General features: G+C 34.6%; 1 protein-coding gene across 7 annotated transcripts in view; it reads left to right on the forward strand.

Moving 5' to 3' along the window:
• Positions 1 to 16614, forward strand: part of ADK (adenosine kinase) — a 582906-nt gene that overhangs the window by 248985 nt on the left and 317307 nt on the right. For all 7 annotated transcript variants that reach the window (XM_074382424.1, XM_003939783.4, XM_074382425.1 and 4 more), the window contains 2 exons: positions 4292 to 4464; positions 8919 to 9027. In XM_074382424.1, the coding sequence (XP_074238525.1) occupies positions 4292 to 4464; positions 8919 to 9027 (282 nt within the window). The remainder of the gene's footprint in view (positions 1 to 4291; positions 4465 to 8918; positions 9028 to 16614) is intronic.

Below are 16614 nucleotides of genomic sequence, written 5' to 3' on the forward strand. Positions count from 1 at the left end.
TGACTCGCTATTTCAGATGAATGGGGAGCTCTGCCGTCTCAGGGCTCTGCTCACCAGCTAAGAGGGCTCCCAGACCAGTGGCTTTTGTACAGAGAACCGCAGCAACAGGGAGTGGTCACAGTAGCCGCGCGGGCGGAATCAGCCCCACAGGGGCCAAAACAGCCGCACCGGCTGGGACTGCGACGCTGGCGACCCCTCTGCCTGGGTATCTCCTGGTCTGTGGGCAATAAGAGTTCATCTGGAAATGCGGCGTCCACTCACCCTCTGCACTTTCACTGGGAGCTGAAGTCCTGAGCTGTTCTTAGGCGGCCATCTTCCCAGCATTCCCCAGATCGGAAATGTTTTAATTCATTTAAATCTTGATTATGGAGTAGTAAGTAAATCACACGTAAGCCTGAGAGTGAGTTGATATAGCCCTTATTTCAGACTGTACTTTGAATATATAGACTCTGATTATAACTAGGCTAAGTTACATAATGATGACTTTATTTTCACTGAAAAAAGTTTCCTGTTATTTCGATGACAAGCCATCATAGTAAAAGTTGCTGTTGGCTCTGGGTTTTGTTTATTTTGCTACATATAGCAGACATGGTTGATCATTTAATTGTGCCTTATAGATAAATAAAAGTAAATTGTAGAATAACACATAGAAATTCTCTGCTGTTAAATTTATACTTTCACTATTCTTTAAAGGAATTATTTAGCTACAGTGTCTTTTGTCTTTTAATTTTGAAAAATTTCTAACTTTCAGAATAGTAAACTGAATTTCTCTATACCCTTCACATTGATTCACCAATTAGTATCATTTCAACACATATGTGTTCTCTCTTTAGATAAATATATGTGCCTATATGTTCGTAAGGAACCATTCTGAAGTATTTATTTCTTATTCAAGAAATTAAGTGTTGATACTGTTTTCCTACGTATGATCAAGATTCCAGTTGTAGTGATTATTCTGATAGTGTCCTTGATAGCTGTTTAATTTTATTCTCGGTCCAGGATCCAATAAGAATCACACATTACATGTATAGTCCTATTTATTTAATATACTTTCCTCCCACCTTTTTGATCAAGGCATTTCCTTCTTTTAAGAGTCCAGTTGCTTGTAAAATGTGCCACATTGTAGACTTATTCGCATGATTTTAGGCAATAATATTACATAAGGAACATTGTGTATTTCTCCTTGTATCACATCATAAGGTTTATGGCTTTATTGATAATGCTAATTGATAATGGTTAAGATAGCATCCCTCAGATTTCTTGCTTAGAACCTGCTTCTCTTGCCTCATTCTATGTTTGTATTTTCCTTATCCTACTCAGCAGACCTAGCATCAACTTGATATTCATTTACTCTGTCCTACAATACACACAAAATAGCTTCACCAATAATATAACCAACAGTAAACCTACTACATAAAGTTTATCTGTTGTTTTTGTTCCTTATACTATATCCCGTGAAGATTGTATTGTCATAAGAACATATTGAAAAATTATTTGCATTATATTTACTATGTGCTTATGTTACAATTTGATACCTTCCTTGATTTTTCATTTCTGTTATATTCAACTCAATAATTTGTTTTTCTTCTAATGGAATTTCAAATTCAAATTAAATTTTATTACTTGAAAATACAAAATTTTAACATGTTTCAGAAGTCAAATTTGTATGTTATGCTGTATCAGATAACTCTTCTATTCCTGTTCCTCTACTCCTTTCCCAGAGAAAAGCATTTTTCATTTCTAGTTTATTCTTCCTGTGTTCCTTTTTACAAAATTAGCAAACACACAAAAAATATATATTTTATGTGTGTATATAGTATGGTATCTATAATAAAAAAATATATATGGCTGGGTACAGTGGCTTGCACTTGTAGTCCCAGCTACTCACAAGGCTGAGCTGGATCTCTTCAACCCAGGAGTTTGAGGCAAGAATATATATATTCTTTTTTTATGTAGTAAAAACTGTAACATTAACTTTACCATCTTATCCATTTTAAAATGTACCATTTAGTATATGCATGTTGTTACACAGCCAATCTCTAGAACTTTTTCTTCTTGTGGTGTTGACACTCTATACCCAACTAAACTAATTCTTTGACTTCCCTCCCTCAAGTCCTTGATAACCAACTTCCTATTTTATGTTTCTATGATTTTGACTATTTCAGATACTTTCTATGAATGGAATCATACAATATGTGTCTTTTTGTGACAGACCTTATTTCACTTAGCAAGTGCTTGATATTCATCTGTGTTGTAGCATGTGACAGGATTTCCTTCTTTTGTCTCTTTATCCTTTGTTGATGGACATCTGGGTTGCTTTAACCTCTTGACTATTACGAATGCTGCAGTGAACATGAACATGCAGATATCTCATTGAGATCCTGCTTTGAATTCTTTTGACTGTATACCCAGAAGTGAGGTTACTTGACTATATGTTAATTTAATTTCGGGACCTCCATACTGTTTTTCATAGTGGCTGCACCATGTTACATTTCCACCCACACTACACAAGGGTTCATTCACTTCTCCATATTTGCCAGCACTTCTTATTTTCTACATTTTCAATAGTGACCATCCTGATCATGTGAAGTGATATCTCATTGTAGTTTTGATTTTCATTTCCCTGATGATTAATGATGTTGAATATCTTTTCATGTGATTATTGGCCATTTACATATCATTTTTGGAGAAATGTCTATTCAAGTCCTCTGCCCATTTTAAGATCACATTATTTGTATTTTTATTGTTCATTTAGAAGTTTGTTATGTATTCTAGATATTAACCTTTAATTGAATATATGGTTTGAAAATAAGTTGCCTTTTCACTCTGTTGATTGCCTCCTTTGCTATGCAGAAGTAAAGTTTGATGTAGTAACATTTATCTATTTTTGCTTTTGTTGCCTGTGCTTTTGTTGCCATATTTGTGAAATCATTGCCAAATCCACTGTCCTGAAGCTGTACCCCTATATTTGAAAATAATATATATGTTATTAAGTTTTATTCTTTTTTAAACAAAGCCTTTGTACCTTTGAGACTTGATTTTTTTAAACTTAACAAAATATCCTGGAAATTACTTTATATAGATGGAGTGTTCCATAGAGCTTTTCCTTGTTTTGTGTTGTTTTATTGAGATTTTTGAATATTCCATTGTGTAGATATATCATAATCAACTGATCTTCTACAGATGGACTTCTGGTTTATTTCCAACATTTTGCCATTACGAATAACATCTCAATACTTATATTGTAAGTGTGCTGTTTTATATTGTGAATGAGTCTCTTCAGGATAAATCCCTAGAAGTGAGATTGCTGGTTATCAGGCTGTTACTATATCTTATTTCTACAGTTTTGCCTTTGTTACTTTTTTTTCACCTCATCTTTTTACCTCTTAAATATACATGTATTTCTTTTATATTCCAAATATTTGACAACAGATTTTATCAAAATCTATTTTGGTGTCTTTTGGTTTGTATGTAGATTATTTGTAGGTTATTTTGCTACCTCTAAGTGTTTGAAACTAAATAGGTGTTAGCTTCAGAATCAATATAGAGTATTCAAACCCTCAGGAATTTGAGATAATTACTTCAAGAAAAAATGAGATATTTGTAATTAGAATTGTAACACTATCTCTGAATTTTTTAAATAATTTACTAGATACAAGCATGTTTTAGCTTAACTTAGTATGAATTACTACAATAAATATGACAATCTTAACAGCCACAGCTAATATATGTTGTTTACTATGTGCTGAGTACCATGCTCAACATTGCATGTACATTAATTTACATCATTTCAATTAATCCTCAGTGATCTTATGAGATGTATTTGTAATTATATATCCACTTTAAACATGAGTGAAATGAGAAATGTTAAGTGACTTGCTGTAGCTCATGCAACTGGTAAGTGGCAGGAGCAAGATTTGAATCCAGACAGTCTTCAATCAAGATGGATTCTGCTCTTTTTGTGACAATCCTTGACTGCTTATATGGGGACCCACTATTATTTTCCTATATCCAGCCCACATTTGTCTTAAGGTCTGTATGATTTTAGCTGCTGATTCCTCAACTACTCTCTGTACTTTATTTCTCTCCTTAAAGCAGTATAAGATATTAGATGGTTATTACATCAAGTTTTTTTCTTTTCTCATAAGTGGTAGTATAGAATTGATATTCCTTTCATAACAGCCACAGTTTCTCATAAAGCATTCCTTTCACATCACTATCCATGGCAAAATATTGAACAATGTGTACCCTTTTTTTGACCCATTAAATTATTTATGTTCCTGTTTTACAGTGGATGATTCAACAGCCACACAAAGCAGCAACATTTTTTGGATGCATTGGGATAGATAAATTTGGGGAGATCCTGAAGAGAAAAGCTGCTGAAGCCCATGTGGATGCTCATTACTACGAGCAGAATGAGCAGCCAACAGGAACATGTGCTGCATGCATCACTGGTGGCAACAGGTCAGTGTAATTCCAAGGGAAGCACTACACTAATTGGCGATTTAAACACTGGTAAAATCTGAATTCCAATGTGAATTTGGAATTTTGACTTTATAATTCCTTTTAATGTTTGATGAATGTTTCTTCCTGATATCAGTTTTCCTTTGTTGTTTTTAAATTTACGTTTGTTAAATTACGTAAGTTGAATTGATGAGGCATAATGGAATAAAAGTTTGCGATTATTTAGTCCAGTCTTTACTTTTTATAATTAGAATCAGAAAAGGCAAGTACCTTGCTGAATGCTTTGTAGCTAGTTTGTTGCCAAACTTGAATTAGAAACAATATTCTTTTCAGTATATCTTGAAGTTGGAATATGAGAGAGAGAGAGAGAGAGAGAGAGAGAGAGAGAGAGAGAGAGTCTGTAAGTATGTGCGTGGGGGTTTGTTTTTTGTTTTTTTTTTTTGAGACAGAGTCTCCCTCTGTTGCCCAGAGTCTGCCTCTGTCATCAGACTGGAGTGCAGTGGTGCCTTCTCGGCTCAATACAACCTCCACCTCCTGGGTTCAAGTGATTCTTCTGCCTCAGCCTCCTGAGTAGCTGGAACTACAGGCGTGCCCCACAATGCTCAGCTACTTTTTGTACTTTTAGTAGAGGTGGAGGTTTCACCATGTTGGCCAGGATGGTCTCAATCTTGTGATCTGCCTGCCTTGGCCTCCCAAAGTGCTGGGATTACAGGTGTGAGCCACTACACCCAGCCATGTATTTTACGTACATAAAATACAACATTACATTCAGTTTCATATGACTTAGGTCATCTAAACAATTTCTGGCAAATAGTAATTTATTCATATTAAATAAACTCAGTCATTGGTAATATACCACTAACGAAACAACCAAATATATTTCTACATACCCTTACTTATTAGAAAATTATTCTTTATATGAACTTGAAATCTCTCTCTCAGGGCCCTACATGTATTGGATGGTTGTTCTTTTGTACCCACATGGAGATCCTCCTTCAGTGTATTCATGCATTGCTAACATTATTACCATATCAGCACAGACTTTTTTTTCCCTTTGCAAGGGAAAAAACAAATTATCTGCCCCAGCGATTATGTTGTTGGAATCATCAAAGATTACCTCTTTTAAGATAGTGGTTCACTAGAAATTTTGCATTACTTATAGTTAGAAATATTTAATCTGTCCTCCTTCATTCCCTGTCTCCTTTTCCCATCTTTTTCTTTTCTTCCTTTTTTCCCTTTTCATCCTCCTCTGCTTTCTTCCTCCTCTCCACCACCACCTTGCTCCATTTCTTCTGTTTACTTGCTTTATTGTTCACTACTTGACCTCCTGCAGAGGTATATTAAGGAATGGACTATTCTGGGTACTGGGGATCAATAAGCAGAGTATTTACTAAATAACTAAAATATAATATTAAAAAATTATTAGGGTATGAAAGCCATTTTTAGACCTTTGTTTTTTTTAATGTACAGGAGAATTTTATGATCTTAAAGTTTCAATAAATAAAACCACCCAGTGTTCAAATGTTGAAATATGAGATTCAGAGAGAGAAAAAAAAGCATAACAACTAAAAAATGTTGAAACATGCTTGTTTAGACCTTTGTCCTTAATTTTCTCAAGATCAGCTTTGATCTGCAGGTTTAAAGCTTTTCCATTAGTGAGAAGTGGGTCAAATTTTCTTCTGACAATCACTTAGGATACAGTAAAATCACTAAATTGTTTTGGTATGCTAAACGGCTGTCTCAAAGAACAGTTATGGCTAGGTGTGGTGGCTCATGCCTGTAATCCCAGAACTTTGGGAGACCGAGTTGGGTGGATCACCTGAGTGTCAGGAGTTTGATAACAGCCTGGCCAACATGGCAAAACCCCATCTCTACTAAAAATACAAAGCTTAGCCAGGCATGCATCTGTAATCCCAGATACTCTGGAGGCTTAAGGCAGGAGAATTGCTTGAACCCAGGAGGCAAGGGTGCAGTGAGCCGAGATCATGCCATTGCACTCCAACCTGGAGTGCAACAGAGCAAGATTCTGTCTCAAATAAATAAAAGTTATGATAATATTAGATCTTCTAGATGTCAAAGACTTATCTTTTATACTAATTTTATGGTTATAGTGATTATATTGTTTAGATGATACGGGAATCAAATATTGAAGTGAAATCTTCAGTATCTAAGTCATTATCTAAGTTCTAGAACCTAATAGAGTTGGATCAGTTGTTTTGGATAGGACTGGTAACCTTTGCTGCCATTAGCAAAAACTCAGCAATTGGCTGGCCATGGTGGTCACACCTCATAATCCCAACCCTTTAGTAGACCAAAGTAGGCTGATTGCTTGAGCTCAGGAGTTTAAGACCAACCTGGGCAACATGGTGAAACTCCATCTCTACAAAAAATACAATAATTAGCTGGGGATGGTGGTGTGCACCTGTGGTCCCAGCTGCTTGGGAGGCTGAGGTGGAAGGATTGCTTGAGCCCAGGAGGTCAAGGCTGCTGTGAGCTGGGGTCGTACCACCCACTGCACTCCAGTCTAGGCAGCAGAGTGAGCCCCTGTCTCTAAAACAAAAAACAAAACAAAAAATTTCAGAAATAAAAGTGTTTGGGTAATACAGTATCTTTCTTGATCCAAGTTCTTCCTCTTCAAAGTCAGAATCAAATACATTGGGATAAAAGGATACTTATATTTTTCTGGTCGGGCGTAGTGGTTCATACCTGTAATCCCAGCACTTTAGGAGGCCAAGGTGGGTGGATCATTTGAAGCCAGGAGTTCAAGACCAGCCTGGCCAACATGGCGAAACCCCACCTCTACTACAAATACAAAAAACAAATTAGCCTGGCGTTGTCGTGAGCACTTGTAATCCCAGCAACTTGAGATGCTGAGACAAGAGAATTGCTTGAACCTGGGAGGTAGAGGTTGGAGTGAGTTGAGACTGAGCCATTGCTCTTTAGCCTGGGCAACAAAAACAAAACTGTCTCAAAAAAGAAAAAAGAATACTTATATTTTTCTTTTGGAGAAACTGTGTAGTTTCCATCAAAAAGTAGTTTCATTATCAAAATAGAGTTTCATATCTGGTACCAGAAGTGTTTGCTTTTATTTAGCAGCCATTTTGTCATAATTTTCCTAAAGTCATAATTACTAAAATATTTTTATAAATTAGGTCTAAATTTTCTTAAGTTTGTAACATGGTTATTTTGCACATGAATATGTTGATGTATATTACTCTTTCTTTCCTTCATTTACTTGAGCATAAACAGATGTATCCTTCAGTAGTAAATTGGCAGATAGATGAGTGGAAATACGTTTTGGAAGAGAATTGAGTTGTTTTTTTTTCCCCCAGCAGTGTAATCGAACATATTACCAGAGTCTCAAATGATATGATTTTTTTTTTTTTTTGTAAGCTGTAACTGTTACCATTTAATTAGAAAAAGAAAAATTGGCAAGTAATTTTGTAAATTCTGGAGCAGTATGAGGAAGGAAAGTATTTTTATTAATTTGTTTATAATGTAAATAATTATCGTATTTCTTTTTAATTAAACAACCTAAACTTGTAGCAGGATTTTATTTTTTATTCATTTTTTTTGGAGATGGGGTTGCCTTGTTACCTAGTCTGGAATGCAGTGGCATGATTGCAGCCTGAAATTCCTGGGCTCAAACAATCTTTCCACCACAGCCTCCTGAATGCCTAGGACTACAAGTGTGCACCACTACCCCCAGCTAATTTTTAAAATTTTTTGTAGAGGTGGGTTCTGGCTGTGTTATCCAGGCTGACCCCAAACTCCTGGCATCAAGCAGTCCTCCTACCTCAGCCTCTCAAAGAGCTGAGATTTCAGCTTTGAGCCACTGCACTCAACTCGTAGCAAGATTTTAAATGCAACATCCTGTTTAGATATTCCAATTCTAAATCTGAACCAGTCAGGGGACTTTTCAACTGAAGAAAACAATTCTAATTGATTTCAGTCCTTAAAATGTAATGGTTTACAAATTAATTCCTCTTAGTTAATATGGTCTACATTTATAAGTATCTTTGTGAAATTAATTCTATACTTGGCTTGTAAAGCCTTAAATAGACAGCTATAGTATGTTGATATTTATTTTTATATTTTTCTACTATAAAAATGTTTTTAGTTGTATAGATTTATATAATGAGTTAGTAGCTTTATTTCTTAACTACATTTTGAACTATTAAAGTGTAAAAAGTAGATCCTAATTTACTATCAAAAGGCAACTTTATGCTAGTTTCTCAAAATACCAGGTGTTTTTAAGAACAAAAATTAACATAGCTGCCTCAGAAAGTTCTCAAAACAAATTAATATTTATAGTTATTTAAAATTCAATAACATCAGTTTTGAAGAATTAATTAAAATGTGAATTTTAAAATTTGCAAAAAAAATTGGTAATTATCTATAGAAATATACAATTTTGGCTATAATATTATTTGCTTTTTCTTTGATTGTTTTAGGTCCCTCATAGCTAATCTTGCTGCTGCCAATTGTTATAAAAAGGAAAAACATCTTGATCTGGAGAAAAACTGGATGTTGGTAGAAAAAGCAAGAGTTTGTTATATAGCTGTAAGTACTTGGCTAATTCAAATTTCTGGTACATATTTAGATGACGGATTATAGTTGTTGGCTAATATATATTTTTAAATAATCATCTTTTTTTTACCCTGCAAATTATTTACCTATCTCAAAGCACATGTTAGATTCACTATTGTGAATATAGAAGAGAAATAATTATCATTCAGTGGGTAACATAATTTGTATTATTTATCTTCATGTCTGTCTGTTTTGGATATATTATGCATAGATGCTTCCCAACCAAGTAATAAATTCTGTATTAAATTAGTTTCCGAATATATTTTAAAGTAATTCTACAATTCTACAAATTTACATCTTATATTTGTAGGCAACTTGCATTGTGCAGTAAAATATTAGTAGTATAAATATTCACTGCAAACAGTTTGAGCTGATTTGCCTAAAAAACTTAATTGCTATTTATTCCATAGTAATTACTGTGACACCTCTTAATTTAATATTTCAAAAACATTGATTGTGACAAATCTTTTAAATCTGGGAATAAGGGTAGTGTGTAATTTGAATTATTAAGTCTTCTGACATAAAAATAATTGATTAAGAATTTATTTCTAGAATAGGACTGTACTAAAAATTCTTCTGAATTAATCACCCCATGATTACCTTGTTTTTGTTTAATATTTGTTAAGTGTGGCTGCTTACAAATAAGTAGATACCTGTGAAAAATTAAAAGCATCTCCTATGCATGTAATATGTGGTTTTGGTATAACAGCTGCTGCCTTTTCACTACCTGATCTGTGTGGAACAGCTGATAAGATGTGTAAAAAATTGATTATTCAGTAGGAACATGTTTATTGAAAATATAATTATTTCTTTCAGTTTAATGTTAATGTCTCCCTCAGCCTGTTTATGTGCACTGTTCAGGCTTTACAACATTGTTATTGATTGTTCTGGATACCTTTATAACCATCAAATAAATGCTTACATTGTGAAGATTATATAATGGAAAGTCATGCTATCTTTTCTGCCAGTATGTGAGAAAAACGTTTCAAGAATTACATATTTTTCCCCCTTTCTTATTGCCATTTCATTTTGTTTCTCAAAATGGGCTCATTTTTGTTCCATTTTTCAAATTTTGGTAACGTATTTTTTGTAGTCTGATACTTCAGGGGAGATTTATGTACTATTTCAAACCATCTTACACTTCACAGTCTGATTTTCAAAAAGCACATGTTTAGAATTTGGCATATGTATATTCATTGACTATGAAATAAGACAGTGTATTCTGATGAAAAAATGTATTTAACTTGACAATTATAGTCTTCTGTGTTTCAATATATAGTCATTCAATCCTGAATTGTGAGCCAACTTGCAAACAATTCATAGTTGTAATGAGTATACAGTGTAACACGTCTAGCCAACTTTGGGTAAATGGAGCTTTTGTGAAAGTATAGATTCAATGTGCAGACAACTCATAGTTTTAGCATTTATGCATTATATTGCATCTAGCCAAACTTGGGTGAAGTTTTATAGTTGTATTAAATATTTATACTTACGTACAATTTTGTAAGGCATAAGGTGATCAGTTTGGGTTAAATTAATAAGGCAAGTGGGATTATTTTTGATATTTGGGTGGTATATTCAGCCAGAAGAAATAACAAAATGGATTTCAGTTGATACCTCTGATACAGATGTTAGCTCATAGCTTCTTTTTCAGCAGTTTTTAAAAAGAATGATTTTTTACATTGCCAGGTAAATCTATACTCTTCTCATAGCTTGGCTTATTTCAAAATAGTTCTGAAAATATTAGACTCATTGGATACCTGGGATGCTGTATATTTTTGGTGAATATTCAACAAATATTTACTTATTAAGAATATAATTCTTACTCATTGAAATCTGTGAACTTCCTTTTGAAATATAATGTTATTTCCACAAAGATACTGCAGGTTTTAGAAATCTGTGATTGTCTTTGATTTCAGAGCATTCAGAAATGAGATGTAGTCTAGTCTAGTTTTTGCTTAGCATATGCTCAAACCACAAATTAAGTAGGCTGCCCTATACTTTCAGGTTCTACGAGGTCAGCAGTCTCCTTATATTATCATCATAAACTAATGAGATTTAAAAAGTTAAACTTCTGGGGGCTCTTTAATTGTGAAATGTTTTTGATCTAAGGAAGCAATTCGGTTTATCTATCCAACAAATTTCTACAACTAAAACATCTCTCTGCATCACATGAGCTAAACTAGATCTACATACTCAGCTCTGCTTCTTCACACTATTCTCTAAACTAGCATTATTTCATGAACATTAAGAAAATTCCAAACCTTCTTTATTTTCTTCACCACATAATTCATTGAGTAAGTTCATAGTGGAAACCTTCCTGATTAAAAAGCTGAAAATGTATATGGATACACCAGTATCCTCTCTTGGTTTAAATAAAGTGTTGAGATATTTTAAATTTTATTTTTTTAATCTTTCATAACAAATGTCTCATTTTATGCCACATAAAGTCAGTTTTTCCATATTTAAACCAACTTCTCAGATTCTTAGCAGGTAATTAGGCACTACTGCTTATGGTGACTAGCTAATTACGTTTTTGAAAACTTAAGTCTCAGGTTCTCTTCACTTAGAATCAGATTGTGATATATCTGTTTTTTCTCACTTGAGAAATAATATTTCTTGACCAGGCGTGGTGGTTTATGCCTGTAGTCCCAGTGCTTTGGGAGGCCAAAGCTAGTGGATTGCTTTTGGCCAGGAGATGGAGTACAGCCTGGGCAGCATAGTGAGACTCCATCTGTGCCAAAAAAATTTTTTTTTTAAATTAGGTATGTATAGTGGCACTCACCTGTAGATCTAGCTACTTGGGTGGCTGAGGCAGGAGGATTACTTGAGCCCAGGAGTTAGAAGTTACATGGAACTATAATCGTGCCACTGTACTCCAGCCTAGGTGACAGAGCAAGATCCTGTCTCTAAAAAGAAAAAAAGAAAGTAAAGGAAAAATAATATTTCTTAAATTATAACTGTAAAACTGTGATATTCAGGAAAGGCTTATGAAAAAGAATAGTAAATTGAAGCCATTTATTTTTCTACACTATGTATTCCTTTCTTACATATTCTTAATTTTTATTGTTACTTTTGATTTTTTTTGTAGGTAAGGTCTTGCTCTTTCCTTTTTATATATTCTTTTTTATTAATTTTTATTTTTACGTTTGATTTTTTTTTTTTTTTTTTTTTTTTTTTTGTAGATAAGGTCTTCCTCTATTTCCCAGGCTGGGAAGTGGTAGTATGATCACATGTCACTGCAGCCTTGAAATTCTAGGCTCAGACGGTCCTCCTACCTCACCCTCCTGAGTAGCTTGGGCTACAGGTGTGAGCCATTGCGTCTGGCCTGTATTTCCTTTTTAAGGTATACTAATCTGCTATGAAAAATGTAAAAATATTGAAATGTGACAATGATAGCATAAAGGCTAGGCAAAAATTAGCACTATGTTTCATCTTGAATTTTGGTAGTTACATTTTAACTTTTTTTTTTTTAATAGTTTCAGTGTTTAAACATTTTCATTTTGTTCTGTAGCTATAACTCTTGTAGTCTTAATTCTATATTTAAATGAGTTAAATGTTTATCATCAATTGCTTTATCACAGTTTTCCCATTCCTTTATTGTTAATTTTGATTATCCCTTGATTGGCTGCATTTTATCATTAAACTTTTTTTTTTAATAGGAAGGACTTAAAATGCCTCCTTTCTTGAGCTTTTATTTACCTCCTATTGCTTTTACATAAATGACAACTTGTTCGGTGTAATATTTTTCAAAACAAAATACTTTGTAGTTATTGCTTCATTGACTTATACTTTTTCTGGGAAATCTAAGCCCAGGTTGATTTTTATTTGGTCTTTATTATTTCCTTTTTTTCCTTCTTTGGGGTTCATTTGTTGTTGTTACTCTCCTTATTCTGCCTCCCACTACCTCTCCTTATTATTTTAGTTTTTTTCTTAAGGGAGAAGAGTAATTCATTGATTCATCACTTTTTTTTTTCTACTAAAGGTGTGTGCTTAGTGTATACATTTCTAAGGATTAATTTGGCTGCATCACATATATCTTGGTATGTCATGTTGTCATTTTCATTCACTTTGAAGTACTTTCTAGTTTCTCTTTTAATTACTTCTTTGAATCATGGGATACTTTTAGATGTCTGTTGTTTAATTTCTAGACATGAGGACTTTCCAGAGATCTTTCTCTCATAATTATGAAATGGTGTATTTCTCTTTCATATTCTATTAGTTTTCACTTATGTTGAAAATCTGTTGCCGGGTGCATAGGTTGCAAGATTTATTATTTGGCCTGTTTTTCATTATGAAATATGTATCCTTGCTAATAAGTATCCCTGCTACTTTACTCTGAAATTTACTGTTCGATATTAATATAGTCAATCCATCTTTCTTTTGATTATTGGTATGTTATATCTTTTTCCTCTCTTTCACCTCTAACCTATTTATGTCTTTATTTTTTAAAGCGCATTTCTTATAGACAACATAGTTGAGTCTTGTTTTTTGTCCAATCTGACAGTGTCTCCCTTTTAATTGGAATGTTTATACCATTCCAATTATCAATATAGTTAGGTTTGATTTTATAATCTTGGTATTTGTTTTCTATTTGTCTCATGTGTTCCTCATTCTCTTTTCTCTTTCCTGCTCTCTTTTGGGTTAATCTTGTGTTTTTATCTTCTTCGCTGGCTTAATCTCTCTCTCTTTTTGTCTTACTTTAAGAGGTTGCATTAGGATTTATAGTGCACATCTTTCATCACAGCTTGCTTTCACATATATTATTAAAGAAGCTTATAGTGATATACTTCCACTTGCCTCTCCTAACCTTTATGCTATAACTGTAACACACACACACACACACACACATATATATATATATATATTTTTTTTTTTTTTTTTTTTTTTTTGAGATTGAGTCTTGCTCTGTGACCCAGGCTGCAGTGCAGTGGTGTAGTCTTGCACACTGCAACCTCTGCCCCATGAGTACAAGCGATTCTTGTGCCTCAGACTCCCAAGGAGCTGGGACTAAAGGCACATGCCACCATACCCTGCTAATTGTGTGTGTGTGTGTGTGTGTGTGTGTGTGTGTGTGTGTGTGTGTGTGTGTTGTTTTGTTTTGTTTGTTTTTAGTAGAGATGGGTTTCTCTGTGTTGGCCAGGCTGGTCTCAAACTCCTGGCCTCAAGTAATCCACCTGCCTTGGCTTCCCAAAGTGCTAGGATTAGAGGCATGAGCTATTGTGCCCGGCCTTAATTTTTTTTTTTTTCAACTTTTTTTTTGCTTTGAGACAGCATCTCACTCTGTGGCCTAGGCTGGAGTGCAGTGGCACAGTCATGGTTCACTGCAGCCTCAACCACGTGGGATCAAGTGATACTCCCACCTCAGCCTCCTGAGGTGCTGGCACTATTGGTGTGTACCACTGTACCTGACTTTTTTTTTAATTGTTTTTTTTAAAAATCAGCTTTGTTAATACATAATTCTCACAACTTACAACACATACATTTTACTTCTACATATATATTACAAACATCATAACACTGCTACTATTTTTGTTTAAATTGTCAGATATCTTTTTTAAGACTTAATAAGTAAATAAAGCATATTTTTACTCATGTGATTACCATTTCTAGTTATCTTCATTCCTTTTTGTTAGAATCAAATTTCCATCTGGTAACATTTTCCTTCTGCCTAAAGGGCATTCTTTAATATCTCTCATATTTGCATCTGTTGGTAATAAATTCTTTCAGCTTTTGTATGTTTGAAAACATCTTTATTTCACCCTAATTTTTAAAAGACATTTGTGCCAGATATATAGTTCTAGTTTGACAGTTTTTCAGTACATGAAAAATGTTACCCCATTGCCTTCTTACTTGCATGGTTCTTGATTAGAAATCTGACGTTCTTTTGTTCTTCGATATTTCATGTCCCCTACCACCCATATTTTGCTGCTTTTCACATTTTCTGTATGAGGCCACGTGCAGTGGCTCACACCTGTAATCCCAGTGCTTTGGGCAATCAAGATGGGAGGATAGCTTTTGAGGACTGGAGATCAAGATTAGCTGAGGCAACATAGTGAAACCCTGTTCCTACAAAAAATACACAGAAAATTACTGGTTTTGATCAGTTTGGTTATGATAGGCCTTAGTGTATTCTTTTTCATGTTTCTTATGCTTGGGTTTTGTTTAACTTAGAGCTATGGATTTTTAGTTTTTTTATGTTTGGAATATTTGCAGCCATTATGTATCTTCAAATTAGTTTTCTGACCCTTTCAGGCCACTTGAAGTTGTCTCCTAGCTCACTGATACTCTCTTTTTTTATTTTGTCTTTTTCTCTATGTTTTATTTTGGTTACTTTCCTGTGCCTTTTAGTTCACTAATATTTTCTTCTGTAATACTTGAACTGTCATTAATCTTATCAAATAAATAAAACTAAATATTCCCTTCTACTGGGGCAAGACTTTTGTTATTACTCCATTGCATAGAGTACTAAGGGGTCTCCAGTCCCTGTTCTTGCAACCGTACCAGTTCCTGTTAGAAACCAGGCCACACAGCAGGAGGTGAGTGGCGGGACAACAAGCATGACCACCTGAGCTCCACCTCCTGTCAGATCAGCAATGTATTCTCATAAGAGTGCAAAGCCTATTTTGAACTGCACAAGTGAGGGATCTAGGATGCATGCTTCTTAGGAAAATCTAATGCCTGATGATCTGAGGTGCAACAGTTTCAACCTAAAACCATTCCCCTTACCCCTGTCTATGGAAAAATTGTCTCCCACAAAACCAGTCTCTGGTGCCAAAAACATTGGAGACTTTGATCAGTTTTTCTTCTCTAGGTCTTGAAAACAAATGTATATGTATCTCAGGTACTGTTCCCTCTATTTTTTTCCCCCCTCTTAATACTTTTAAACAGGCGTCCCCAAACTTTTTACACAGGGGGCCCGTTCACTGTCCCTCCGACCATTGGAGGGCCGCCACATACTGTGCTCCTCTCACTGACCACCAATGAAAGAGGTGCTTCTTCCTGAAGTGCGGTGGGAGGCCGGATAAATGGCCTCAGGGGGCTGCATGCGGCCCGTGGGCCGCAGTTTAGGGACACCTGCTTTTGGATGTTTCTTTCCCAGTTATTGACCTGGTAAATTTTTAAGAAAAGACCCTCTGGAGATTTCCAGGTTTCTTTGTAAATCTTTCTTTCTGTTCTCTGATATTGTGGCCTTCAACTCTAACTGCTCTGAAACTCTCAGACTCTCAGTTCTGTTTCTTCAAATCACTGAAATCTACTACAATTCTCCTCCTTATACCATATTCTGGAAACTCTTGAAATAAACTGCTATAGTCATATGGCTCACCTCCATTGTTTCCCATCTCTCAGAGATCAGTGTTTTTTCTTCTTGATGTCCAGTGAATTAAAAACCATTGTTTCTTCCATTGTGTTCTAGTTTTGCTATTGTTTCATGATAGGGAGTAAATCTAGTTTCTGTTCCTCTACTGTCTTCTGCTTTGCATTGTTTTTGAAAAAAAGCCTGCTGCTATTCTTATTGTTGTTCCTTCTTACCTAATATGTCTTTTAACCTTCTCTAAC

Source organism: Saimiri boliviensis, chromosome 12 (genome assembly GCF_048565385.1).
Source record: "Saimiri boliviensis isolate mSaiBol1 chromosome 12, mSaiBol1.pri, whole genome shotgun sequence".
Classification (NCBI taxonomy): Eukaryota; Metazoa; Chordata; class Mammalia; order Primates; family Cebidae; genus Saimiri; species Saimiri boliviensis.